The 27,308-nt window shown below is 45.7% G+C and overlaps 1 protein-coding gene and 1 long non-coding RNA gene across 7 annotated transcripts in view; one reads left to right on the plus strand and one right to left on the minus strand.

The window, feature by feature from the left end:
• The window catches only part of LOC114587390 (uncharacterized), a 29,074-nt gene that overhangs the window by 1,195 nt on the left and 571 nt on the right, over positions 1 to 27,308 (plus strand). Inside the window, exons 2-4 of one of the 2 annotated variants that reach the window (XR_013391085.1) lie at positions 362 to 927; positions 3,375 to 3,461; positions 18,493 to 18,661. This is a non-coding gene — a long non-coding RNA (uncharacterized LOC114587390). Of the gene's footprint in view, positions 1 to 25; positions 928 to 3,374; positions 3,462 to 18,492; positions 18,662 to 27,308 lie in introns of those variants that run through there. The other variant, XR_003704281.2, reaches the window with a different exon arrangement.
• The window catches only part of SLC44A2 (solute carrier family 44 member 2 (CTL2 blood group)), a 57,363-nt gene continuing 36,926 nt past the window's right edge, over positions 6,872 to 27,308 (minus strand). For 2 of the 5 annotated variants that reach the window (XM_028711552.2, XM_028711553.2), the window contains exons 11-22: positions 26,233 to 26,364; positions 25,725 to 25,824; positions 24,910 to 25,002; positions 24,653 to 24,737; positions 22,200 to 22,462; positions 20,543 to 20,637; positions 19,418 to 19,521; positions 16,772 to 16,845; positions 14,792 to 14,862; positions 14,322 to 14,410; positions 13,772 to 13,856; positions 6,872 to 8,149 (exon numbers count right to left, since the gene is read on the minus strand). In XM_028711552.2, the coding sequence (XP_028567385.2) occupies positions 8,043 to 8,149; positions 13,772 to 13,856; positions 14,322 to 14,410; positions 14,792 to 14,862; positions 16,772 to 16,845; positions 19,418 to 19,521; positions 20,543 to 20,637; positions 22,200 to 22,462; positions 24,653 to 24,737; positions 24,910 to 25,002; positions 25,725 to 25,824; positions 26,233 to 26,364 (1,298 nt within the window). In that variant the 3' untranslated portion in view covers positions 6,872 to 8,042. Of the gene's footprint in view, positions 8,150 to 9,732; positions 11,619 to 13,771; positions 13,857 to 14,321; positions 14,411 to 14,791; positions 14,863 to 16,771; positions 16,846 to 19,417; positions 19,522 to 20,542; positions 20,638 to 22,199; positions 22,463 to 24,652; positions 24,738 to 24,909; positions 25,003 to 25,724; positions 25,825 to 26,232; positions 26,365 to 27,308 lie in introns of those variants that run through there. The other 3 variants (XM_028711550.2, XM_028711551.2, XM_028711554.2) reach the window with 2 other exon arrangements.

The raw sequence follows: 27,308 nt of genomic DNA on the forward strand, positions 1-27,308 counted from the left end.
GCGCGGAGGAGAAAGGCAGGTCGCCGGACCACGTGGTTCGCGCCCCTCTCCTCCAATCGCGGCCGGGCGAGGAGGCGCGCGCCTTGCCTGCGGGGTGGAGGAGCGCGGCGTTCTAAGCCCTTCCGCCCCGCCTCCTTCCCCGCCGCCATCTTGTCTCCTCACACGCGAGCCGTGCGTAGCCGGCGGCCTGAGATGAGCGGGGCGCTCGACCCCGCGCGTCCCCACACGCGAAACGGGACGGTTGCTTCCAAGTATTCGAGGAAAAGGGAGCGGTGGAGGCGGATGGAGGGCGCAACTACCTTTAGATATACAGTATATCTTTTTTATATTTATTGAACTGGTCGGTCTCTATCTTGCACAGGCAGGGCAACCAGAAGCGTCGTAACAGCCACCGGCCAGCCCACCTTCTTCCACGGAACTAAGTGGAATAAAGCTGCGATCCTAAACACCCATAGCTTCGGCGTCAGGAAGCTGCTCATCAGGTCCATCTACCTCAGTATTGTCTGCACTGAGTGGCAGCAGCTTCCCAGGATTTCTGGCAGGAGCCTCTCCCAACTCTAATCTGGGGGTGTCGGGGATCGAACCCGGGACCTCCCGCTTGCAAGGCGGACGCTTTGCTGCTGAGCTATGGGTTGCTCGGAGTTCTTAAGTTTCTACGGGGCCCATCAAATAAGAATAAAATACTCACGGTTTAGGCACGCCCTTAATCCTTTTGTAGTGGGACGGCTTGTTAATAACCCGCCTGTAGCATTTATAAATTGCACCCGTTATTCGAAGCAGCCGAGCCGATAGCAAACTTCCGCTCAAGCGGACCTGCCTGCTTTACTTGGAAGCAAGTCCTATTGAAATTGGTGGGATTTGCAGTGCGATTCTAACCATATCTACACCCAAGCAAGTCATGCTGAATTTAGTGGCATTTGCTACCAGGTAAATGGGGATAGGATTGATGCCTTCGTCTTGTTATGTATTGTTTAGCCGCTGGTGGCTTTCTCAGGTGTGATACAACAAGGGAAACACTTAAGGTGGTCGCCACATGGCTGTAGCCACATTGCAACTTAAAAGGGATCTAGGGGAATGTCCAAACGGAACTGGTGATACTAGGTATTGTTTTACTGCTTGTATTTTCACATACAATACTGATTTTTAGTGGGATGTAAATTAAAAACGGAAGTAAGCGTTGCTACTCTCTTGCTACTCTCTTCCAGGATGATAAGGAACCATTAATGAGCACTCTGGGTTTGGTCAGTCAACCGGCTACAAATCCACCCAACAGTTACCTAATCCATCCCATGTGTTACTAGTTGCTCTGCAAAAATATCATGTGGAACTTCGTCAAAAGCCTTACTGAAATCAAGATACACTATGTCCACAGCATTCCCCTGATCCACCAGGCTTGTTACTTTATATACAGTATATATCAGGGGTCAGCAACCCGCAGCTCCGGAGCCACATGTGGCTCTTTTACACCTTTGCCGTGGCTCTGGGGCGGATACTAGCGAGGGGAGGAGGCGCATTGTGTGCCCCGACACTCCCCACTGTTTTAAATGTCGCAATGGTTTTGCGGCTCCCAGTTTTTTTCCCTTCGGTCCAAGTGGCTCTTTTTGTCTTAAAGGTTGCACACCCCTGGTATATATAAAAAAAGAACGAGTATAGTATATCTGAAGGAATGAGCTAGTATATCTGAAGGAGCGTCTCCTCCCCCATCGTTCTGCCCGGACACTGAGGTCCAGCTCCGAGGGCCTTCTGGCGGTTCCCTCACTGCGAGAGGCCAAGTTACAGGGAACAAGGCAGAGGGCCTTCTCGGTAGTGGCGCCCGCCCTGTGGAACGCCCTCCCATCAGATGTCAAAGCGATAAACATCTACCTGACATTCAGAAGACATTTGAAGGCAGCCCTGTTCAGGGAAGTTTTTAATATGTGACATTTTAGTGTATCTTTCATCTTTGTTGGAAGCCGCCCAGAGTGGCTGGGGAAACCCAGCCAGATGGGCGGGGTACAAATAATAAATTATTATTATTATTATGAGATTCATCTGGCATGACTTGTTTTTTTAGAAACCCATGCTGGGTCTTAGTAATCACATCATACTTTTTCTAACTGCTCACAGACTGACTGTTTAATTAGTTAGAACTCAGTCTGCCTTACCCTTTGAGTCTTGCAGCCTTTGAGCATCATGTTCCAAGCAATGTTATAAAGTTGTTCAAGTTTCTGCACATCCTGGCTTTGCAGAATGACTGCTCTGAAAATTGGATTTAAGGAGCCAGTCCTTCCCAACTACAGATCATTGATGCCAGCTTACATGGGAGCAAAGACCAGAATTATTTGTATGGTCCACATCTCTCTAGCTTTCTGTGGTGGGGTGAAGAGAACCCCTTTTGTGATCTTGCTGCAGTATCCCACAATAATATGGGGATCCATTATTATTTTACAGTTACGTCATTCCTCCCAAAGGATCCAAAAGCAGCCATATAACATCATACTCAAAACATCATTAAAACAATTACAAAAAATGGAATTATTTATATTTTTTGGATTGATTCCTCACCCAAGCAAGCAGAAATGTTGGGATTTTAGTTAATTTAATCTGGTTGTGTTAACCTGTTAATTGTCTTAAGAGAGGGATTTATTGAAGCTAATATTTTAAAAAACAAATCTAGTGAAGAAAATATAGAAGTTAAGCTTATATTTCCAAATTTGTTCTGGTTTCACAAATCATTTTTGAGGGAGAATAATACAGTGCAAAATAAGAGCTCCCGTTTAATACACTGAGCCAATGTTTCAAATGCAATATGCAGGGGCACTTACATCAATTGCATTTTGGTCACTACTTGGGAATGCCAAGTACTGCAGTGCTGATTCCTTTCCAAACAACATTCCCTCTCACAGATATCTAGCACTTAAATGATTAATCTTTTTTTATCAGATTTTTTTGCTCAAACAGATCTTGAAAAAAATAATAAATTGGGGAAAAGGAATGCCCACAGAAGATTGAAAAGGCACCCTAACACTTTATTAGAGTTTTTACTTTTTTCCTCTTGAGAGGTTTCTAAATTACTTTTTATTTGTACCTTTCATTTCTTCTCTCTGAAAATTCCTCTCCAGTCTCTGATGCTTCTTTTGTAACCATGCTCATCACCTCCAATTTGTAACCATCACCTCCAAAATTATAGGGACCAAATACTTGGCCTGGTCTGTATTGACCATGAGGCAATGGGAGGCAGAGGCAGGCTCGACTAGGCGCCTAATTCCAAGTTAGGCATATATTAGAACCCTGGCAGGGCGGTTGAGAGCAGAGAAACAGCAAAGGGTACAGGGCTCTTTTCTCACTTGTATACAAATTCCAAAGCCCCTTTAACTGTGGTTTCATATTTCAAGGTTTTGTTCTTGGCTGCAGCTCAGGGTTAGAGATGAAAGAGCTTTCGGAGAACTGCTCTCTAAACCCTGCACAGTCGCATGATCCTGGTAAGTCATAGTTTTGATTGCCTTGTGTGAAAAGTGGCAGCACTAGAACAAAAGGTCAGTGGGGAACATTGATGGGGAAACATGTATTTCTAGGTGGGTGAGTTGTGTTCCACATGTCAAGCTTTTTGAAAGAAAAATAACTACAGTTGTACATCGGGATGAATATGCTTCGGGTTAAGCATTTTCGGGTCGCGCTCTGCGGCGACCCAGAAGTAACAGACGTCATGTGCATGTGCAGAAGCGCTGAAACGTGACTCGCACAGATGCGCGGACACAGGTTACGTTCACTTCGGGATGCAAACGGGGCTCCAGAACGAATCCCGTTCGCATCCCAAGGTATCACTGTATATGTTAATGTAGGAATCCAGTTGTGGTGGCAAGCTCCTTGTGTGTGAACCAGGCCACACAATAGCCTTGTTGATTTATGGACTAAGAGGCTGACTTTAACCACTGGTTGGGGCCCAAGTTTGCACGTGCACCCCAGGAAGGTCACTTTGGTGCCATTTGATTTCACACCCGGAGGCGCACTCCATTGTCTCTCGATAGGTGGATGCCACCAACTATGAGACCATTGAGTGGACTCCTATCACTTCACCCTGTGGATGGTGCTGCCTTAATTCTTCTCACACAAAGTATCGCCTGCAAATAAAAGCCTATTACATCAGAGAGGAGGATTCTAGCTTGCCCACTTACTGCTATGACAGTTTGCTACTGGCAGGAATTATCAGTAAAACAATAATAGCAGTTAGCAGCTTTATTATTAGTACATAGGGGGATATTCAGAAACGTGATCCCTGCCCCCAATCTGCAGATTAATGAGGTCCAAAGCCATCCTACCACCTCATTCCTATTTTGTACGGTTGCATGCATAGGCAGTCTTGGTTAGGTTTATTGGGTTGTGCCAGCAGAGGTGTGGGAACTGTTGTTAGGATCCCCAGCTCAATTAGCCCTAACGAAACAAGCATATTAACCTTGATGCCAGATAGTTCCTTTCTTAAGCAGTCCAAGCTCTGAATTTTTCCCCCGTTAGTTTGGGCATTAAGGAGACAATGGTCTCGGAGGTAGCCATACAAATCTGCAAATCTTTCTCGCTCTGCCCTATCAGTTCCTTTGGCTGTGGACTGAGCCTGTTGATTAGGGGTAGAGCTTGTGTTGAACTGCATGTTGTTACACACGTGATCCATGTGTGTAATATAAGAATTTTCACATACTAGTGCTGGGTCAGGAGACCAGTTACCCAGCTGTTCATGGAGGAGTTTTGACATGCATAGGTGATATTAGTATCTCCCAGGTGTTTTCCAATACCTTTCCCCCCCCCCTCTGGGATTTGGACATTTGTGTTGCCTCCCATTTTATCCACTGCTATGTCTAGATTCCATCTTTTCTGATGGAGGCACGCTGTAGTCTTTTTAGAACATTCTGCCTTTTCCTACTTCTACTGCCTTCTGGGACTTTTGGTCTATATTGGGTCCCTTTGAAGTTCCTTTAAGGGGAAATGTTGCAGCAACACAAGTCTCCTATTCAATCAGAGAAGCATTATTCCAACTCCTGGATGCGTGTGCAAGTCTTATAGAGGCATGGGATCACTAGCAGAGCCAAACTGTGCTCTGGGACACATCCCTACATAGCTTCTGTGCAGAGGAAAGAGTCTGGGAAACAGTTGTGTTGAATCAAAGGTGAACTGTTCCAGAAGCTTCGCTAACGCCATCTTAGTAATCAAGATAACCCCACAATTAATTGGTAGTTCTTGCAGTAATGAGCTCATATATATTCACTTGCTTTGATATAAGCTAATTAGCAGGCTCTAAGGTTATCCTTAGGGACATGGGTGGCGCTGTGGGTTAAACCACAGAGCCTAGGACTTGCCAATCAGAAGGTCGGCGGTTCGAATCCCCGTGACGGGGTGAGCTCCCATTGTTCAGTCTCTGCTCCTGCCAACCTAGCAGTTTGAAAGCACGTCAAAGTGCAAGTAAATAAATAGATACTGCTCTGGCGGGAAGCTAAACGGCGTTTCTCTGGTTCGCCAGAAGCGGCTTAGTCATGCTGGCCACATGACCCGGAAGCTGTCTGCGGACAAACGCCAGCTCCCTCGACCAATAAAGCGAGATGAGCGCTGCAACCCGAGTCAGTCACGACTGGACCTAATGGTCAGGGGTCCCTTTACCTTTAATGTTATCCTTATCTGTCAGCTTGGGGTGCTGTGCTCTGAGCCCAGAAAGGTTAACTATCTGTAAGATTTGGGTGTTTGCCACCTATGCTCTCATCTGGTCAGGTAAAGCGATGGGAAGTTGTGGCCAAAGTGACGTATGCTGCTTTGTGTATAAAGAATGTATGCATGCACTGGCGGAGGAAGAGGAGTGTGAGGGGAGCACACTGTCCCCGGCAACGCAATCCCGGTAGGGTGCCTGCGCTGGGCGTCCCACCCCCAGGACGAGCGCCAGCACCAGCCCCACCTGCTCTCCGCCTCCCCGGTGCCAGAGCATGAAGCTCCACCACTGTATGCATGTTTGCTTGGGTGCGGACAAGCCATCTTGCTGCGGTATCCATCCTAAGTCTTTAAAGGCTGGGAGACCTGGCAGGCTGATCTGCTGTAAGTCTACACTTTACTTGAATAAAGCATTAGAACTGATCCCTCTGGTGTTTTTGACACCCTTCTTTGGTATCCCTTCACCCAACCACTTCCATGAGCCCTCCTTTGGGGCAGTGGATCACCCTTTTTTATTTCCTTTTTGCAGACACTGGCTGCAAGGGGACGTTTCTCCCATGTGCATCTGATACCTGCTAAATGCAGGCTTCTATTCTCATTTTCCTGTCAGCTGATGGGGAAGCATTTTGCCAGCACTTGAGCTTGGGGCTTCCCAGGCACTTGGGAACCCCACATAAGGGATTTTGACAGGTGGGGTGAGACAACCCCCTTCTCAACTGTGATGTCCTATTGAACACATGCTCAACAGGTGGGTTCCCAATGCCTGAGATCACAGAATTACCCGTTTTGGGTGGTATCTTCTTTGAAATGAATGTCTCCTTAAGATATGCCAAGATACATTTAATTACATCTGGGACTATCTCCAGTTAAAGTGTTGATTTCCAACCTGATTATGGAATCTGCTTACTCAGGTTCCTAAAAGAAAGAGGGCTGTGCCAAACACATAATTTCCCCTTTCTATTAAACTGTTTTTTGGACTAGAGTTCAGTTAAATAAATAATATAATAGGTTTTCCTTTAATATATATTTGAAGTCCCCCAACCGTTTAAATGTAGAACATCTTCCATGCAGTGGATGGATTTTGGGGTGGGGAAGAAAGACACCACTAATTACTTTGATTTCTAAAAATACAAATTGCATTAGACTTCATAAGTTTTGTTGGAATTACAGATTGAGTAAAAAAGAAAACCACACTAAACAGATGTACAAAACAAAATGTTTAATGTTTCAGTTATAAAATAATTTTTGAAAGATACAGGGATGTATAGGAGAGTAGAAAAGGACTATAAAAAGCAAACACAAAATTAACTGCCCAGATTTAAAAATTGATTGATGGTATTATCATTACCTTTGTGGAAAGTTACCAATTCCTGTAGCCACAATTTGGAACTCTTTCCAACTAATCCTCCTACATCCTTGCATTTTAGTGATACATTTTTGCATATATTTAGGTTCTGCCTCATATTTAGGTATTCCATAGTTTATACTTACTTTACTCCCCCCCCCAACAAACACACAGCTTTTTTCTTGCAAATAATATTTTGAAGACCTTTCCCTATTTAGCAAGTCAAAGCTGCTACAACCATTTTGCCCCATCCTCATTCAAGAAACAACAGCGCTATTACCCAAGCTTTCTTTCACCGGCAACCCCAACAACAGTTGCCTATAAGCTTTTCTTTACAGCATTTGTATGAAAGGCTGCTAGTCATTTGGAGGAGGTTATAAATTATCCACGAAGTCAACGTGCCATGCTCAAAGGCAGCTTGCTCCTTTAAAGGTGTCTATCCCAAGTGGCAAGGGGTGTATATAATGAAGTAAACGCCACGACAAGGAGAAAAGACACTTGGTAAATACAAACGGTTAAAAAATGTGTTATTGGAATGATCCAACTTCTCCAAGATTATTTGTTTTAAGATTAAGCCAGAACACTTGGATTGAGGCCAGTTTGGAGTCTACTGAAACAAGTTAATGGAATGAAATCAGCTCAGCTGGCTAGCGGGTTACAGCCTCCCTGGACTGCTGGCAACTGAAATCTACCGCTTCTGCAAACTGCTTCTGCACTGGCAAGCAACAAAACCCAGCCGCTCCAGGCCGATAGTGAGCAGGGAGGCTTTGATTGACTTAGCAGCAGATATCTCTACACTCAAGACTTCAGATGGAGCTATTGTGACACAAGATCCTCATTTTTCAGGGGGGGGGGGGAGAGTGTTTCCAAACCAAGGGAAGCTACTGTTGTTCTGGCACAGCAAGTGGAAGCAGGACCCCACAGATTGCTGCTCTTCAAAGAAAAGGCTCGACAAATCTCAGACTGGTTAATTCCAGTGCGTCTGCTGCATGCTACCAACGGAAGCAACAGGAATGAACGGGAGGGCCAGCTATGCATCTGCTTGCTGTTTGTTGGTCTTCTTCAAGAGCTTTCTCAGATTAGATGACATGAAGTAAGGCTTTTCGGTAGAGCCATCATTACGTTCCAGATCTTCCACTGCAAAGAGACACAAATTCCCCCAGCAAAAGGGATGTGAAAAAGTCTGTCTCCCAAGTACCAAATGGCAGGTATCTGGGATCAAGTAAGGCCATTAACAAAGGGAAAGTGTTAGCAGTCTGAACCCGTGAAAACACAGGGAAACCTGACACCACTAACTGGAGGCTGGGACTCCCCCCAAGCAAGCTAGTGTTTCCTATTCTAGATGTATGTCCCAAATTGAGCAGGATTTCGAACTGACAAGTCAATCCTTCCGCTTTTCCTCAAGGAAGATTGAACAATTCCTCATGATGGAGGACATGGTCAGGATAGGTTTCCTCAACCATGTCTCGGTGCGAGGAGATGGATCACCCCATTCTCAAGGCTATGGCAGTGTCCTAATGATTCCACAGATGTCAAGATCTAGATGAAATCTCACATTTGAGGCAACATTTGCATTAAGAAAATTAAGCGGGAAGCTCACAACTTCCCTCCTCTCTGCATGTAACTTGAGTGCTTAGAACGAAGCTGTCAGCTGAACCTTTCAATGCACAACAAGCAGGTACGTATGAACTCTGAACTGCATAGCTTCTTTTGAGGATAGAATTTAATTCAACAGCCTTTTAAAATAAGCAAGATTCCAGGCAAGCAGAATCGGAAGAGAAGATGAGTTCAATTTGCATATTTAATATGCAGAATCAAGTTTTTACACCTGCATTCTTTTTCCAAGGGGTGGCAATGAAGAGGATCTTTTTTCCTCCATGGGGAAGCAGGAAGAGAAGCTGAAGAATACTGCCTCTGGCCGTGGCAGCAACAGTGGTGGTGATAAGTTATATGAAGTTTTGCTCTGCTTGTCTTTTTCTTTTGAAATTCTTTACCTTTTTTATTAGCATCAAACTGATCAATTAAGCTTTGTAAGGAGCACCATTCCCCTACTCACATACTGAGAAATACTATGCCTCTTTTGTGATATAAGATACAATGTATGTGAACAGCATACTGGCCCAAAGCTCTGTCTTTGCAGTGTTTTGTCAACTTCCCTGCATATGTATTTTTTTCAAACTGGTGCAGCTCAAGAAAGAGGCATATTCCTGATACAGGTGTGAGTGATCTGCTCAAAAACAAAATTGGCTGCTCCAAAAAAAAAAAAAAAGCTTTTTGGATTTCATACCAGTATTGCCTCTGGAAAATGATTTTCACCTTTTATTTTGCTTCCTGTTTAGCCAGAGACAACTCTGGGGCAGAAGAAATGTGTACACATCATGGGAAGCAAAACCTTTCTCAAAGCACTTCCAACTACATTTAGCTCCTTTAGAAAACAACTGCCTGCCACTAGCCACAGGAGTTTCCAGGCTGGCCATTGTCTCATGAAACACTACAGATGCGAGAATTTATAATGCTTTTGGTCTCCAATTTCATCTTTAAAAAAACACATTTCCATCTCATTGTGATGAAGATCACTAGTGAGTCTTTGTCAACATTCATTTAATTTCATTTTGAATTGACCCTATGCTATCTTTTGCATGTTTACAGAATAATTGCGCCAAAAGCAACTCTCAGGGGTAACCAAGAAGCCAGGGACAAAAAAAATAATCAAAAAAATCTTATCATAATTATATTTAATCAAAGGTAATTCCAGACCATAAACTTGAAGTGGATAATGTTCCACATGACACCTGGAGAGCTAACATACAGGAAGTATCTCTTTAATAAGGCACTGAGTTTTCCGAGATGGAACCTGGAAGTTTGATGCTATGTGGAGCAAGATGCAGAATGTATTAAGTGTTTTCAAGAAAACCTCCCAATACAGCGTTCTGTCTGCCCCACTTTCCTTTCTGACTGCCTAGCCTCTGCCAAACCTACATAATTCCTTTTCATTCTTTCCTAAGCAAATTCACAATTGTTTGCTAACTCACCTCCCCTCCCCATCCCCATCAAAAACAAAAAAACCCTTTAGAGTTTTACAATGATTGGAGCCAGATTTGTTTTTCTGGCACAAGGAATAAATATCCTGACATATACTATGTTCAGCTAATAAAACTTTTGTAAAGCAGACAAAAATAAACTCCAGCTTTATACAATACTGAAAAACCAAGGGGGGTTGTATTTTGAGGAAGGAAATCTAATACTTTATCTGCCATAGGAAGGAGATATCAGTCAAATATTTTTCAAGATCCTTATTAGCTTAATTAAGGACTTTGCAAAGATGTACATTGGGAATTTCAAGGCTACACTGGGAATTTCAACACTACATTTTGACTATAGTTCAGTATGGTATGCTAAAACTTATGTATTTCAATGGGCTTAAGCATACATAGCTGTGTGGGATTGGGACCATAGCCTAGGAAGAGAGCCATTAGGGAAATTAGTAGCCATTACTTTCTGCATCAAGACAAGCTGTAGAGAAGTTACAAACAAGCAAATGTTGTATATTGATAAAGATTACTCTGCAAGCTACTGTAATCTCAATGGCATGCTAGAGTGTCAGAACAGTTCAGTAAAAGGGATCATCCAGCAGGATAGCAAGCTTGCAGGTTGCACAGAATACTGCTTTTCAACAAAATAAGTAAAGGAACTGAAAATGAAGGAAACTCAGAGCTACTGGGAGAAATGGCTGAGCCCCACAAAGTTGCAGCAGGAACTTCAAAACAAAGAAACAACTCTTCGGCAAGACATCATTACACTAAATGCATGGATGCATTTGCATACCCGCTTTGCTGCTATGCTAGAATCCCTTTCCTCCTCCACTTACTTCTGCCTGGAAGCAAGTCCTAAGCAATTCGAAGCCTCCCGTCTAAGTAGACTCAACTCAAAACCAGCCCAACCAGCCGAAGATATCCCTAGCACCTCAACAATTTTGGTTCTTTTGTCCCTTTGGACAAAAGCATCTGCTCACGAAATTCACCGATAGCCAAATAAATGGCTCTGTTCTACATCTGCCTAGTCAAGGAAAGGGCAAGTCCAAGAAATGATCCAATACATAATGTAAATATCTGCAGCACCCACTCTGTACTGTATGCATTCTGCTTATTTATGCAACCGGTTAAATAGCCAGACTTGCTATAGCGATGGCATTTTGGGGAGAGCAGAAAACAGCACCACAGGGTGCAAACAACGGAGATGCGGCGAGTTTTCCTGACATTAAACACATTCAGCCTTGAACTTCCGCTTCCGCTCCTCTGGCGCCAGAATGTTTGCCTCCCACTTGCTAGACGAAGCACTGTTTCCCAGAACAGCAAAACTAGGAGGTTTGCACCAGTTCTCAGGGCAGCCATGAAGGAACAGCACCTGCACACGGACCAGGCAGGTGTGCACAAGGCTCACAGTGGGGAACCTGCGTGTGCCTCTCCCACTCCGTGCACCAGTCCCTATTCCTGGCTCTCAGCACTTTTGGAAGATTCTAGGCTTCCCTTCAGCAGGATTTCACTCAGTGCGGGGGACATGTAATAAGGCCGCTCAGGAGATCCATCATTCCTTTCCAGATCTTCACCTTTTGGGATCCCACGGAAGACAAGAGAAAGCAGCCGCAGGAGGATGGACAAGAGAGAAGCAAAGCAAAACAAATAAAGACAAAAGCAAAGGAACGCAAAACAAAAAGGGGAGAGAGAGAGAGAGAAAGAGAAGATTTGGAGTTAGTTGCAAATAGATTCCTCCACCCAGAAAGAGAGTAAGGCAGCTTAGGCAGTCAACTGCTTTTATGCTATGGAATATGCTTGCTACTATAGCGGAAGCGGAGGAGTTGCTAACTGAGCTGATGACGGAGAAATCAGAAGTTAATAGTTTCACAATCGCAAGAGGAGTCAGCTTGTACTGCCCTGCTACCAAGGGGCTAAAACCTACATTACTGTACAGTGGAAATGAGTCATTTCCAGAACCAGAGAGCTGGTATGGTGTAGTGCTTACGAGTGCTGTCCTTAGATCTAGGAGACCAGGGTTCAAATCCTCACGCAGCCATGGAGCTCACTGCAAGACCTTGGGCCTGTCAAATATTCCCACACTGCATCCCCTCCCAAACCAGCTGGGTGCCTATGGGAAAGCCACAAACCAAACATAAACTCAACAGCTGTCCCAAGTTTTCTCTCTCCTGCATCAGGTAGCCAAGAGGTATCCTAGCTCTGAATCTGGGGAGGTTCTGGATCACTGTTCTGACAAACAGTGAATGGCAGACTTCTCCTGATGCTTTTTAAAGTCTGCTGAATCGATGGCCATGACCATATCTTAGAACAGTGACTTCCGTAAGCCAACTGTGCGAGAAAAGTCCTTCCTTTGATCAGTCCTAAACTCTAGTTCTCCCCCCCCCCTTTTTGTGTGTGTGTGCCTCACAGTGTGGGAGGCAGAGGCAAGTAAAGACTTGAGATAGGAAGGCACATTCTGTCTGTCCTTGACTGCTACCTAATAGGGAAGACTGGGATGGCTACAGGGAGCCTCTCAGCTAAATAAAACTGCAACAATTCAGCCAAGTAGGCAGTCTTTTCTGCCTCTGCTGAAGATCTCTCTCACATGCACCTACAATTTGAGAAGCACTGAGGTGGTAAATGCAGTACCTAATAGGGGAAAGCCACAGCCGGATAGAGGGTTTCTAATTCAGAGAAAGAAAAGGAGTCGGGAAAGAGGCAGGAGACAACAAGAGCGGAATATGACCAAGGGAATGGGAAGGAAATTCTCCCTTGGGAACGGAATCGATTGGCTGCCTCAAACACATTTTAAGTCAATATGCAATTCTGCTGCAATGCAAATGCAACAAAAAGACAGGCACATATAGGGGCACTCTAGGATTTAAATGATCAAAAAGGGCAACTACTTAAATCAAAATAAATGTGCAAGTTACCTAAACCTCAGAGGTGCCCTTTTCAGATATTATAGGAGGAAGCATAACGTAGCACGGCAATGGGAGCAAACCCCAATACAGTAAGTGGGCATCTTTCTGAATAAGCATGAATAGGAGCGGGCTGTACATTTTAAATTACCACTCTTCATTTTTTAGCCCTCCCCATGACAAAAAGATACTAAAATGCAAAGTAGGCTCAAAATCAAAACTCTCAGCCTTCCCGGTTAGAAACTGCCCTCTTCAGTTAATCAGCTTCAGCTGATTAAATCTACCAATTAAACTTCGTAATCCAATTGATTAGCAAACGAGTGCTGGAAAATACAGAGGCAAAATAAGGGCAGAAGGGCTGAGGGTTCTTTTGTAGCCTACAGCTTCTATGACTGGTATTCAAAAGTCAGTTTATCCGAATGTGTCCCCCAGAAGAGAAGTCAGTGACAGATGACATGACATAGATCACAATGAATCTGTTAGCCTTCAGTGCACAACAGCAGTCTGTGCTGTAACAGACTGACATGGCTGTTATCTGGGCTGGAATATTCACTAGAGCCTAACCTTTTGACAAAACCAAGCCCCATGCAGGACCATTTTTTCTGGCCTGCATCATGCCTTCTGAGGGTCCTCTTGCACTATGGCCCAAGGAATCAGGAATTTGTGGTTCTTTTGTGGGTAGGGGAGGCATAGGAGAAACTGCCTGCAGGACATTATCAGCAGCTGCTGGTTTAATACCACAGTGACTGGAGCATTTCCTTTACAGTTTATAGTGCTTGGGCAAACGTGCTTGTTTCACTAGAATGGCACCAGAACTGGATACTTACAGAAACACAGGAAGAGTGTGTCCACACACATGGCATACACACTGAAGAATCCGTGTGCAATTAGATAGGAGCCTACAACCACCGTCTGCAAGAAAAAGCAGAGAATCATCTCTGTTAGAGCTGCATCTCAGCTAGCCAGCGGCTGCAAACTAGGAATGGCAGTGAAGCTGGACCTTTTGCAAGAAGTCAAGAGTTGAAACCTGGGTTCATAAAAGTCAAGATGATGACCTTGGGCCAGCCAGTTACTTTCTGCCAAAACTCACAGGGTTCTTGTGAGAATAAAATAGGTGGCGGAGAGAACCACATTCACCACCTTCAACTCGTTGAAGGTGAAATAAATGTAAGAAAGAGTGTCCAATATAGATATTACTGCAAATTAATAGTGGTTTTCTCCTCCCTTCCCCTGCGTCCTCAACAAGCAACACAACTAACAAGGACTAACTCAACCTATCATAGCTGAAAGACAGAGAATATGCGAAAGAAACTTTAGCTGCCAAGATATGTAGCAGGGGGGTTAAGAACTGAAGAAGTCCTTAGCTTAGATACCAACCAGAATGGGGACCCAGTAGTAGTTGAGGGGTGGTGCTGTGTCTTGAATAACTTTTATCCTTTGGGTGAAAAAGAAGAAGGCAAGTATACCTAAAAGAGGAAAGAAAAACAAAATCATTTCAACTCAGAATTTTCTGTCTGATCTTCAGGTCAAACTTTTGAATCCATTCCTCCCCTCCTCCACCTCAGAAGCTATTCCCTCTGTGCCCCATGCATCTTTCGACAAGGTCTCTGCACAAATAAACATCCCCCTTCTCTGCAAAATTAGCACTTGGACCTTGCGTTTTCTATCTGTGTGTAGTGGGAACAAGCTGAGCAAAAAGGAAGTAAGAAGCAAAACAATGCTGGGAATGAGGGGGCGGAGGGCCTCTGCAAATGGAAGGCATTTCATTCCCGAGGAGAAGCAGAATAAATCAGTTCAGAGGATGAAGGATATTTGAGAGGAGGCCTGAAATATCCCCAAGAACTTACCAACACTTCCCACAATCAGGAGTTTGCCAAGGAAAAGCAGGAAGTCTGTGACTTTATCCAGAACAGCAACCCTGAAAGCAGATAGAAGGAGAAACAATAATTTTCTAAGCCTCCTCACCGTTGTGGAATTATGTTAGAGAAATATCTAGCAATGCCTAGAAGAGATTCCCGAGTAGAGTTTCTGTAGGCAGCCTTTCCCAACTTAGTGCCCTCTAGATGTTGTTGGACCACAACTCCCAGAACATCAGGCAGTCTTAACAGCATGTGGAGGGCACCAGGTTAGAGAAGGCCACTTTAGATTATAGGTAAACGAACCGCCAGGCATACCCCCTTGCTGGACTGGGCACAACCTACAGATCATGGGTTGCAGACCCCTGCAGTACACATGCCATTTTTGTGGCCCAGGATTTATATTGTTTCCCCATTCACACCTCTGATACTGGACTTCACCATGCCTCTCCTCCCTCCACATTTCTCCTTTGTGCAGGGAAATTCTCAAGTCTGCATTCTCTCAAATACAGTGGTGCCTTGCAAGACGAAAATAATCCGTTCCGTGAGTCTCTTCGTCTAGCGGTTTTTTCGTCTTGTGAAGCAACCCTATTAGTGGATTAGCGCTATTAGCGGTTTACTGGCTTAGCAGCTATTAAAGGCTTAGCGGCTTAGCGGCTAAAAGGCTATTAGCGGCTTAGAAAAAGGGGGGGGGGGAGCAAAAAAAATTGCAAGACTCGCAAGACATTTCCGTCTTGCGAAGCAAGCCCATAGGGAAAATAGTCTTGCGAAGCGCATCGAAAAATGGAAAACCCTTTCGTCTAGCAGGTTTTTCGTCTTGCGAGGCATTCGTCTTGCGGGGCACCACTGTAGCTGGTTCAAACAGAGCACATGAATCAAGCTGGTTCACATCAAAATCACCGTTTGCAAGAAAATGATCCATTCCCACTTTTGAATTTAGGGCTGAAGCTTTCTTTGCACAGGAAATATAGAGCCCTGACCACATCCCCAAACCTTGCCTATAAGCCAGTGCAATGTTAATAACAATAATTTTATTATTAATATGCCACCCATCTGACTGGGTTGGCCCAGCCACACAGGGCAGCTTCCAGCAAAATATAAAAACACAATAAAATATTTAAAAATTCCTGCTTTCGGGTTGTATAGTTGTATAGTTATTAATCTCCTTGACATCTGGTGGTGATGGGGGGGGGGATTCCACAGGGCAGGTGCCACTACCGAGAAGGCCCTCTGCACCAGCCAACTGACATCTATTCCCTATTACCCATATGCCCTTTTGGGACGCGGGTGGCGCTGTGGGTTAAACCACTGAGCCTAGGACTTGCCAATCAGAAGGTCAGCGGTTTGAATCCCCGTGAGGGGGTGAGCTCCCGTTGCTCGGTCCCTGCTCCTGCCAACCTAGCAGTTCGAAAGCACGTCAAAGTGCAAGTAGATAAATAGGTACCGCTCTGGCAGGAAGGTAAACAGCGTTTCCATGCGCTGCTCTGGTTCGCCAGAAGCGGCTTAGTCATGCTGGCCACATGACCCGGAAGCTGTACGCCGGCTCCCTCGGCCAATAAAGCGAGATGAGCGTTGCAACCCCAGAGTCGGTCACGACTGGACCTAATGGTCAGGGGTCCCTTTACCCTTTACCTTTGGCACTTGGGATCCTTCCCAGTTCCAAAGATACAGGATACGACACCATGTCATTTTACATTTTGCGCCAGTTAGCAGAAGCTGCGCACCCTCTCTTGTAGCTCTGAGAGGATTCTTCAGCATGGGGCCGGGGTGGGTGGGAAGGCTGTCTCTGAACAAAGTACTTAAAAACGGGGGGGGGGGGAGAGAATGAGAGGGAACCTTAAAGCTGGAAGAATTTCATCCCAAAGTAGCTTGGCCAAGGAAGATGCTCCCCCACCCATCCAAAGAACCTGGCTATCCCTGTTTAAAGCCCTGAAGCAGTAATAACCAGGCAACTCATTGGCAGGCCCTCACCTGACGATATTCCTCATGAGCAGGAAAAAGGCATTTCTTGCAGAAGTGCAGAAGTTAGTGCCATAGATGGCAATCTGTGGGAAGGAAATCACCAAAGAGAATATGAACATTATGTTAACTTGTCCAGGGTACTTTAATCAGGAGCTTTTGACCTCATGCCCTGGACCAGATGGATGATTTACATTGATCGTGACTATGTGACATTTGCTCAGCATCAGTGCTGCTCTGTTTCCAGAATGCAAAGAGGACTTGCAGGCAGAGAGAGCATGTTGGGAGCTTCTGTGCTTTCCTTTATTGTGTCTCTCCATGCTGGTTCTTGTCAACTGTGGCCAAAGGTGGGATGACACCAAATGCAAGAATATAGATTGAATACCTCAACAGTTAACATAGGATGGTTTATTGGCTTGGCCCAAAATGTTTCAAGTCTGTTGAACAACCAACACAGCTTTTTTTTATATATATAAAAAAGATACCGTATTTTTCGCCCTATAGGATGCATTTCCCCCCCTCCAAAAATGAAGGGGAAATGTGTGTGCGTCCTATGGGGCGAATGAGGCTTTCGCTGAAGCCTGGAGAGCCCCACCCCCAGCCCCACAAGCTCGGGGGACAGCGGGGAGGTGGAACGCCGCCATCCCGTTGTCCCCCGACCTGGTTTGGAGGCTGGCGGCGGGGAGAAGCCTGCTCCTCCCCATCGCCAGCCCCGCAAACTCGGGGGATAGCGGGAGAGGCGTGACACACCTTTCCCACTGTCCCCCGACTTGGTTAGAAGGCTGGCGGTGGGAAAAGCCTGCTCCTCCCCGTCGCCAGCCCCGCAAACTCAGGGGGTAGCGGGAGAGGCGCGGCACGCCTTTCCCGCTGTCCCCTGACCTGGTTTGAAGGCTGGTGGTGGGAGAAGCCTGCTTCTCCCCGCCGCCAGCCCCACAAGCTCGGGGGACAGCTTCCCGTCCCTGCCCCGCGCCTGGGGGGGGAATAATTTTTTTTCTTTATTTCCCCCCCAAAAAACTAGGTGCATCCTATGGGCCAGTGCGCCTTATGGGGCGAAAAATACGGTAGTCATATCATCTTCCACGCCATATCTTTCAATAGAGCTCAAACCATAATGTCAACAGATTCAAAACACATTTGAGTCAATAGAACACCCTCTCTGCATCTTTGAGGTCTCCTCTTCATGTCCTTGTCATCAGAAGAACCAGCACAGGTTGAAAGAACAGGGATGTCTTGAGTACAAGGTTTGGTAGCAGTACCAAACATGTCATGTTACAACATTCCCCAAATCACAGGTATCACCAGAGCTTACCAAACTGTGTGTCGCGACATGTTAGTGTGTCGGCTGCAGTGTGTAGGTGTGTTACACAAATGCAAATTGCTCCCCGTACTCCTCCCAGGGCTGGAGAGGGGTTAGTTTAACTTCCGGCTTGCTAGTAAAACTGAATTACTGCGTCGCAAAATGTTGCGTGTCTAAAAGGTGCGTCACCAGCATGAAAAGTTTGGAAAGATTTGACCTAGACACATTCCAAGCCTCAATACACCTGAAAACAGAGGGCGGATCAACACTTGTGGTTTTTAATGCTAAAAAAAAGAGTTAAGCGATGATTCTGATAACCATATCGCCATATGACGTTATTTTTTAACATTCATAATGTGCTATTAAAATGTGACACCAGAGGGTGCTGCAGAGCAACCAACTACAATACGATCTTTATTGTCATTGTCCCATACAGAACAACGAAATTGAAAAAATCTACATGAGACATTCAAAACCAACAAGCCTGGTACTGGAAACCTGGAAGATGGTGTGGAAAGGAAGCAAAGGAGAAACCAAAAGCGGACCTTCCCTGTCTTGACGTTTTAGAACGATATTTCTAATATCATTCTAATAACGTTTAAAAGGTGAGTGTAGATCTAGCCAGAGGCTTCTTCAAGGTCTAAAGCAGGGACATATATACTATGAAACTAATGAAGGTTAAGCTTCAAGGCCTCTAATCCTGGAGGAGCCCCAGAAGCAATTTAAGTCCACATTGCTTTTTTAAAAAATGGGTCTAGTAGGCGCAATTTGAGTCGCACGACTTAAATTGGTTACTTTTTTGTTGTACAGTCAAATCTCGGTTCCTGAATGCCTCCGTTTTGGAACATTTTGGCTCCTGAATGCCAAAAACCTGGATGTAACAGCTCTGGTTTTTGAACAATTTTCGGAAACAATTTCCGGCTTCCGAGCCGCGTTTTTCATTTTTTCCCATTGACTTTGCAGCCAGCCTACTGATCCTAGGTTTTCGAACTATTCGGAAGCCAAACCAGTCTTCCGGAACGGATTAAGTTTAAAAACTGAGGTTCCACTGTATACATTTCAACAATCCCAAAGTCTGAGATTCAGTAGCACAGATGTTGTAAAGGTTGTTGTAAACGACCCCACTGAAGAAGCCAACAGTGGTTACCCAGACCTCATTGCTGGTTGCAAAGGGGGCCCCCATAACAGTTCAGGCTTCAGGGCCCCCAAAATGTACGTCCACCCCTAGTCTAAAGTATGACTAAGGCATCTAATAGCCGCTCCTGCTAATGGCTTGGCTAACTGGTTTGGTAGTCATCCCCATGATCATCTGAGCATCTACAACTCTGCATGAATTCCCTGAGAACGGTCAGATTCCTCACCATAATGTAGGCATTCCTGTTCAAGAACTTGATGAACTTCTCGAGGCACCAGAAGCAGCATTTGAGACAGGTCAAGAAGAACTTGGCACACTTGTTGTCGGCAGCTAATGCAAGGACAGCAACAAGGGAGAGGAGGAGGGGAAAAAATATTTGTCAGACTGTGTGCACAGTTGCTCACAAGCACAGAATCTGGAATTATCATTAACACTTGAAGGATCCTAGCCTTTGTTATTAAAAAGAGCAGCTTTTTAAAAGGGATAACTTCAAGAGTTATGCCCTTGGTCCAGGGTGCTGTGGAAAGCATCATTCAAGACAATGAGGAAATGTCAGCATGCTAGAATCTGTGTGTGCACCAGACCTGCTGGATCAAAGCTTCTGTCTCCGTGAGTGGGGTGGGAAGCTGCAGTGCTCAGGGGCCAGGGCTGTCTTGGCTTGTGGAGCTATTTGTAGTTCCCTCTTCCCCACCCTGTAATATACAGTCGTACCTCGGAAGTCCATTCGACTTCCAGAACATTCGGAAACCAAAGCGCAGCTTCTGATTGGCTGCAGGAAGCTTCCAAAAATAGTTCGCAAACCAGAACACTCACTTCCGGGTTTGCGGCGTTTGGAAGCGTAAACGTTTGAGAACTAAGCTGTTCGAAAACCAAGGTATGACTGTACTGGGATATTCTGCTGCCGCTACTCAACTACCTGGCAAAAATTCCCCAAATTTGAAGCCCTGACTGCATAACAAAGATGTGAGAAAACTGCAGAAAGAGACATCTGCAGAAATTTCACACTATTTCCATAGCTTGTTTTCTTGGCACAATTTTTACTTTGCTTATTGGGAGTTATAACTCATAGGCTTAACTGTATTCTCGGGCCAGGCACATCCTTCAACAGCACCCCGGAGCATAAAAATATCCCCTCTAAGAATACAAAAGGAGAGACTCAAGAATCCAAAGGCAGCCCCAAGATGTCTAGCTAGGTGGCAGAGAGAGAGAGAGAAAGGGAGAAGATCTCCCAATCTAAACATGGAAAAATGATTTCATGCCAACTGAGCCTACCGATGCGTGACCAAAGGAAAGAGGCAGACTCTCATTCCTAGCACACTTCCTGTACTAAATCCTTCCCCCTGCTCAGTACCTTTTAGCCTGTGATCCAAATATTCCAGCATGACTCGAATGACCTGGACAATAGCAAGAATGAGGGAGCCGAAGGCTAGTGAGCCAGTGTGATACCTGTTGGGGGAGCAGAATAATAATAATAATAATAATAATAATAATAATAATAATAATAATAATAATTTATTTATTTATACTCCGCCCATCTGGCTGAGTTTCCCCAGCCACACTGGGCGGCTTCCAATCAAGTGTTAAAAACAATACAACATTAAATATTAAAAACTTCCCTAAACAGGGCTGCCTTCACTACCGAGAAGGCCCTCTGCCTGGTTCCCTGTAACCTCACTTCTCGCAATGAGGGAACCGCCAGAAGGCCCTCGGCGCTGGATCTCAGTGTCCGGGCTGAACGATGGGGGTGGAGATGCTCCTTCAGATATACTGGACCAAGGCCGTTTAGGGCTTTAAAGGTCAGCACCAACACTTTGAATTGTGCTCAGAAACGTACTGGGAGCCAATGCAGATCTCTCAGGACCGGTGTTATGTGGTCCCGGCGGCCATTTCCAGTCACCAGTCTAGCTGCCACATTCTGGATTAATTGCAGTTTCCGGGTCACCTTCAAAGGTAGCCCCACGTAGAGCGCATTGCAGTAGTCCAAGTGGGAGAGAACTAGAGCATGCATTTGCTGTGGCTTCAGAGCATTTGTCAACTCTGACAAAGGATGTTGTATCAGCCTGCACAGTGGGATAGGAGAGCCTCCTTTTCTAGCCACTAGGTACACTAGCCTCAGTTTCTCAAGTTCCATTTTGAACCCCAATTTCCATATTGGGCTTTGCAGCATATCCTTATGGGCTGCTGGCCTACTTCTAAGGCTCATTTACTCCAACTGGCTTTAAGCTCCCTCTACCGAGCCTGACCTCCTCCTGGGAAGAAATCACCAAAGCCCCCTTCAGTCATGGAACCATGCTAAGCACCTTCCTGGAGCTCGCTTTGATATTAAATGCTTCTCGTTCTGCCCTGGGACACCCCCACAGATCATGCAAATCAACCGCCTGGAAATTATCCCAATTCAGATAAAGATGTCAACCAACGATAAGGTTGTTGTTGAACTCCAAATCCCATCAGCTCCAGCCAGCATGGCCAATATCCAGAAATGATGGGAGTTGTAGCCTGGCAATATCTGAAGGGCCACAGGTTGCCCAGCCCTGATGTTAAGTGGTAAACAAGGCTCTGTTCTCTGTATGCAATTAGAAATAACAAGCCTCTGCTGTGTGCCAGCTCCTAGGATATCAAAGCTCTTTTCTGTACCACAATGACTTGAACGCTCTACCATTTTCCAGTCTGGATGCCCTATCTAGCCCAGAGTGCAGATAGTCCAGTACTGAGCTGAAATCACTGTGCAGAGACCTGCCTTGTTTATCTAGGATCCCGTTCAGCCAACAAACCCTGCATCCTCCCCTGGTCCTGCAGTGTGCAGGGCAGTGTTTCTCAAATTTGGATCTCCAGCTGCTGTTGGACTACAATTCCTATCATCCTAACCAGCAGGAACAGTGGCCAGAGAATGATGGGAGTTGTAGTCCAACAACAGCCGGAGACCCAAAGCATGAGAAACACTGATGCAGGGACTTCCGACGGTCAAGAATTGCATGCTGCAACTCTCCTGCCCACCCCAGTCTTCGTACCTGAGTGCTCTGCCGAAGGAGGAGAAGAGAGGGAAGGCTGGCATGTCATCCGGTTTCTTAAAGGCCCAATAGTACGAGGCAAAGGCTCCGGCCAGCGTGACTTGGCCCAAGGCAATGACAAAGTTTGCCAGCCAGAAGAACATAAAGACATTGTAGATCTGGAAGATGATGAGGTACTTGTGGTAGGTGCTCTCGCCACCGTAGAAGGCAAAGAGGCAGCGAGCGCTTGGGCACACTTTGGTGACGTTGGAAGTATTGAAGGTCTTAAAAAAGAAGGAAGAAAATGATATTACTCTCATCGCTATGGGAGCCAGACAGGCAGCTTCAGAATTCCACTTGAATATATTTTCATTAAGGATTTCTTACGTTTACAAAAAATACATGCGTTTTTTCAAGTTGTGTTTTCTACAGTTTCATTTCTTGTGAGACATTAGTGTTATATACAGTGTTAGGTTGGGAAGAAAAAGGCGGAAAGAGGGGGAGGAGGGAATGGTGAGTGGGGTTGGGTGACAATGCTTCTATTCTTCTACTTAGTGTGTAGGGGGTTTTTTTGTGTCAACATCACTTGTGTGGGTTCTCTTACTCTTTGCTTGTTGTATTTCCTTGGTGGTGAGAGAGCCTGGGGGTGGCCTAGGGTATGGTTGACTGTCTTTGGTTGGCTGTAGTAAGATTTGTTTTTGTGTGTGAGTGGGGCGTGTGTGTGTGTTTGGATCAGGTCAGCCAGATTGATTTGTATGCTGTCAGCAGATTCTTGTTGTCTTGTTGGGCTGTGTATGTGATAAAGGGGAACCCTACCAGGGTGAAGGTGCCCACTTGAGAATGAGGGCGTGTGGCAGTTCTGTTTGCATCATGTTCTATTTTAGAAATTGATATGAGTACCGTATTTTTCACCCTATAGGGCGCACCAGCCCATAGGGCGCACCTAGTTTTTTGGGGGGGAAATAAAGGGGGAAAAAATATTTTTTCCCCCCAGGCACGGGGCTTCCCCCGACCCCAGCCCCCAGAACAGGCTGCTATCCGCAAGCCTTGGGAACCCGGCGGGAACTCCTGCCGGGCTCCCCAGGCTTGCGGATAGCTTCCCGACCCCTCTCGCTCTCCAGGCTTCAGCGAAAGCCTGCATTCGCCCCATAGGACGCACAAACATTTCCCCTTCATTTTTGGAGGGGAAAAGGTGTGTCCTATAGGGCGAAAAATACGGTACTTAGATCTCAGCAGGTTGATGGGAGGAAGCTGCAGCTTGCAACATTAACATTTTGAAATCTCTCCCTAAATTGTGGGTCATTATTTTAGAGTTGGGACCCTGCCAGAAAAAATGAAGTCAGGTCACTCTTGCAAACATGTCATCTGGGGCTTCACTTTTCAGTTCTCCACAGGTTGGGCAGGCAGGGGGAACTGAGATATTGGGTCAAGCCATATTTCCCACCTCCTCAAAGGGGTGGGCAAATCCCCAGCAGGGGGACGACTCTTACTGCATAGCTTTCATGGCGTTTGGCTGGGATGAGGTGGGGACACAGGGAAGCAAAACCACAATGTGAAAGGGGGTAATATGTAGCATGTACAACTGATCAGGAAGTTGGGGGCAGGCAGCAGCTGATTTCATATACAAACACAATCAATGAACTTACGCCTCTCCCAGGTGCTGGCATTACCCCTGCCTCATCCTTTTGAGAACTAGTTCCCTAATCTGGTCTTGTCCAGATTTGGGCAGACACCATGTGAGAGGTTTGCAGTTATCACAAGATAACTTGACTCTGTGAAACTTCAATCACAGAGCGAAGTGGGCTTTCTGCCTCCCCTTATCAGGTGACCATCAGACCACACAAGTTGTCCGAATCCACCCAGAATCAGGATGCAAGGGAGATCCCACAGCCTCCATGGGCCACTCAGAATTTAAGCTTTCTACAACAGAAGTTCCCGACCTGTGGTCTGCAAGCTTTATTCAGGTGACCCGCAGTGTGTCTGTGGACTTGTGAGTGAACGTTCGTATCAATTTTTAATGGCGTTTTTACTGCTTCTTTTATTTCCTATACTTTATGTTACTGTATTACAATCTGAATTAATTATCAAGTTTATGAGATTTCTTAATTTGTAAGAAATAAAAGTAGCAATGCAAATGCAATTAAAGATCACACAGCACATAGCACACCACATTACAATTGCTACAATAGGCAGAAAAATAATTAAGACCCTCGGCAGATTTTTGAGCAGTCTGGCAGGGGAGGAGGAAGCATTTGGGAATGAATGCCTGTTCCAGAGTATTTGGGCCAAGTCTGCAACGTGACTCCTGGAGCTCTGCCTCAATTCCAGAAGGAAGAATAATGCTGTATTCTGTACCCAGCTGAACCTTCAAGAGAAGCCCCGTGGAGAAAGCAAGACAATAATACTAGACACATCCTTTTTTGCCCATTATGCAATGAAGACAACTCCATTAGTGACTATTTCAGATTTCTTACCTCTGGGTTGCAGGTCGTTCTGGCGTAAATGCACTCTGTCTCGTTGAACACCTTGTAGACAGCTTCATTGGAGGTAGACAAGAAACTGGGAGCAGTCAAGGAGCTTTGCAGAAATTTATGCCCCATTCTTGCTGGCTTGAAAGCAGACTTGGAACACTGGGCAGTTTTCTGGAATTCCTCCCACCCAACCATACCCCCTTAATCCATTCTCCCATGAGAGCAGGGGAGGTGGGGGGGGGGGGACTGAGTAAGGATACACAGCTGTGCTGGCCCAATAAGCAATACAGAGACACACCAGGAAGAAAGTGCAGAGAGGGAACAGCAGAGATGTCATGATGTGACCAATCGCTCTGTCGGAGGGGACAGGAGAAAGAAAAGGTACACAAGTCAGTTTCAAGGCCCCAGCTCTGTCTAGGCAGGGCAAGGACCCTCTGTCACATTTCCCTTTAGCTTCACTGTGGACTGGCTTCCTGTCCCACCAAGAAGAGTTGCCAGATCCCACTCTAGGAGTGACGATTCACTGCAGCTACTCTCCTCTCACACTTCTACTAGAAACAATTATCCAAAGATCCCCTGGGAGTGGCGGGTCAGACTGTGTCTGAGATGGACATTCTCACTTACTACAGTCGTACCTTGGAAGTCAAACAGAATCCGTTCCGAAAGTCCATTCGACTTCCAAAACGTCTGAAAACCAAACTGCGGCTCCTGAAGCCAATCAGAAGCCGCGGAAGCCCCGTCGGACATTTGGGTTCCAAAAGAACGTTCACAAACCAGAACAATCACTTCTGGGTTTGCAGCGTTCAGGAGCCAAAATGGACGGGTTCCAGGGCGTTCAGGATCCAAGGTATGACTGTACTGTATTTCTAGTTCGAAGGTAGTTGCCCTGAACCCTGGAACTGTCTGTTTTTGACTCTTTGATGTTGGCTAGTCCCACTAGATTTCCCAGCAGCAGAATCAGACAGAGCAGCAAACTGCTGTGGATATCTGCAAACACTAGGGATGGGGGGTGGGGTGGGGAGATAAAAGCACCCTTGCAAGGCCATCTATTGGGCACATGCCACATCAGGCTCACCTGCTGGCTTCCTTGATCAATGCAATGGCAATGAGAATCCTCTTGCGCAAGAAGATGAGCAGTAAAATGATGACAACCTCCACAATGCATAGGATGATCACTGGGCAAGGAAACAGAGAGAGGTGAAGTGGAAGAGAGAGAGAGAGAGAGAGAGAGAGAGAGAGAAGAGAGAGGAACCTGAGCCCTCCTGCGCTCTGATTCCACAAAGCAGGGTAAAATGCCAACCAAGTGACTTTGGATGGTTCTTGGAGCAAGTCACTTTTAGGGATCATCAGGCTCTTCTGATGTTGTTGGACTCCAACTTGCATCAGCCTCAACCAACATGGCCAATAGTCAGGGATGATGCAAGATTGAGCTCAACAATTCCTCAAGGGCTACAGACTTCCCACCCCTGGGTCTGCACAGAGGCCTGAGGAAGTCCTTCTCCTCCTCCTGGTCTTTCATCAACACATAGGAGGGCATGGCTAACACACTCATTGCGAAGCACTCAGCTGAGCAGAAGACTTACTGAAGGCCAGCCAGGTTTGCTTCAGATGGAGGTAGACACGGAGATCTGTCTGGAACCCAAGTTCTTTCAGGGAAACATCAGAACCAGCCTGTCCTTTCAGCTGGGCATATTCCATGTAGCAATGAAAGATTCCTGCAAGATGAAAGCAGCAGTGAACACGGTTGCCCACTGCCTTGGCTTAATACCGCCAACATACCAAATGGTTGAAAGCTGTCCCGCTGTTAAACACCAGAGTGCAAAGCGTACCAACGGGGAAGCAAGTTCAGAAGTGCCTATCATATCAAAGGTTTAGGGAAGGAGCAGTCCAGGCTTGTCCTCAAGGCTTTACCTGATTTCCTACGTTCAATTCTGTTGCAATAGTTCATGAGAATTATTCACAGTTTGAAAAGGATTTAGATCAGTTCAGTTCAAGGTGCCAGGTTGTGGGTAGAGGGGGAGTTGAATGAAAAGGTGGAAGGGGATCTTATTAATAATAATCATTTATGAACTGCTTAATGACATCCTGTCCACACACGTTCTGTGAAAACCAGATGCTACTTACATGCAGAGAGGGGCAATATGTCAACAGTCTGAATATAACGTAAAGAGCACGGTCTTCTGAAGTGATATTCTAACACAGAATTAGAAGGACCAATTAACTTGCAACAGGGACAGGTTTATCATCTATTCAGAAATTACAGACTCTGTTGCAATCTTTTACAACTACAACTAAGTTGTTCACCTGGGCAACTTTCCCTTCCTCTTCCTCAAGACGTGAGTTACTTCCCAGTGCAACATTAAAAAAAAACTATTTAAGGAGGACAGGAAGGATAACTGAAGAGGCTACTGTAGAAGTGACTGGTGCTACATCAAACTTCCTAACTTCTACTTGATCCTCAGCTCACCTTCCCTGGATTCACAGAGGAAACAATTTTATAATTTGCACAGCAAGATCTATAGAGGTCATTCAGAGCATCCCCTAAACTGAGGCAAAGATCCAAATCAATGCCATTACCCCAGGACCAGGTCTAGCATCAATGAGCAAAGTCACAAGTAAGGGGATTCCCAAAGAGAGGTCTAGCAAGGCTTACCTGAGT

The sequence above is a fragment of the Podarcis muralis genome, chromosome 17 (genome assembly GCF_964188315.1).
Source record: "Podarcis muralis chromosome 17, rPodMur119.hap1.1, whole genome shotgun sequence".
In the NCBI taxonomy this organism is placed as follows: Eukaryota; Metazoa; Chordata; class Lepidosauria; order Squamata; family Lacertidae; genus Podarcis; species Podarcis muralis.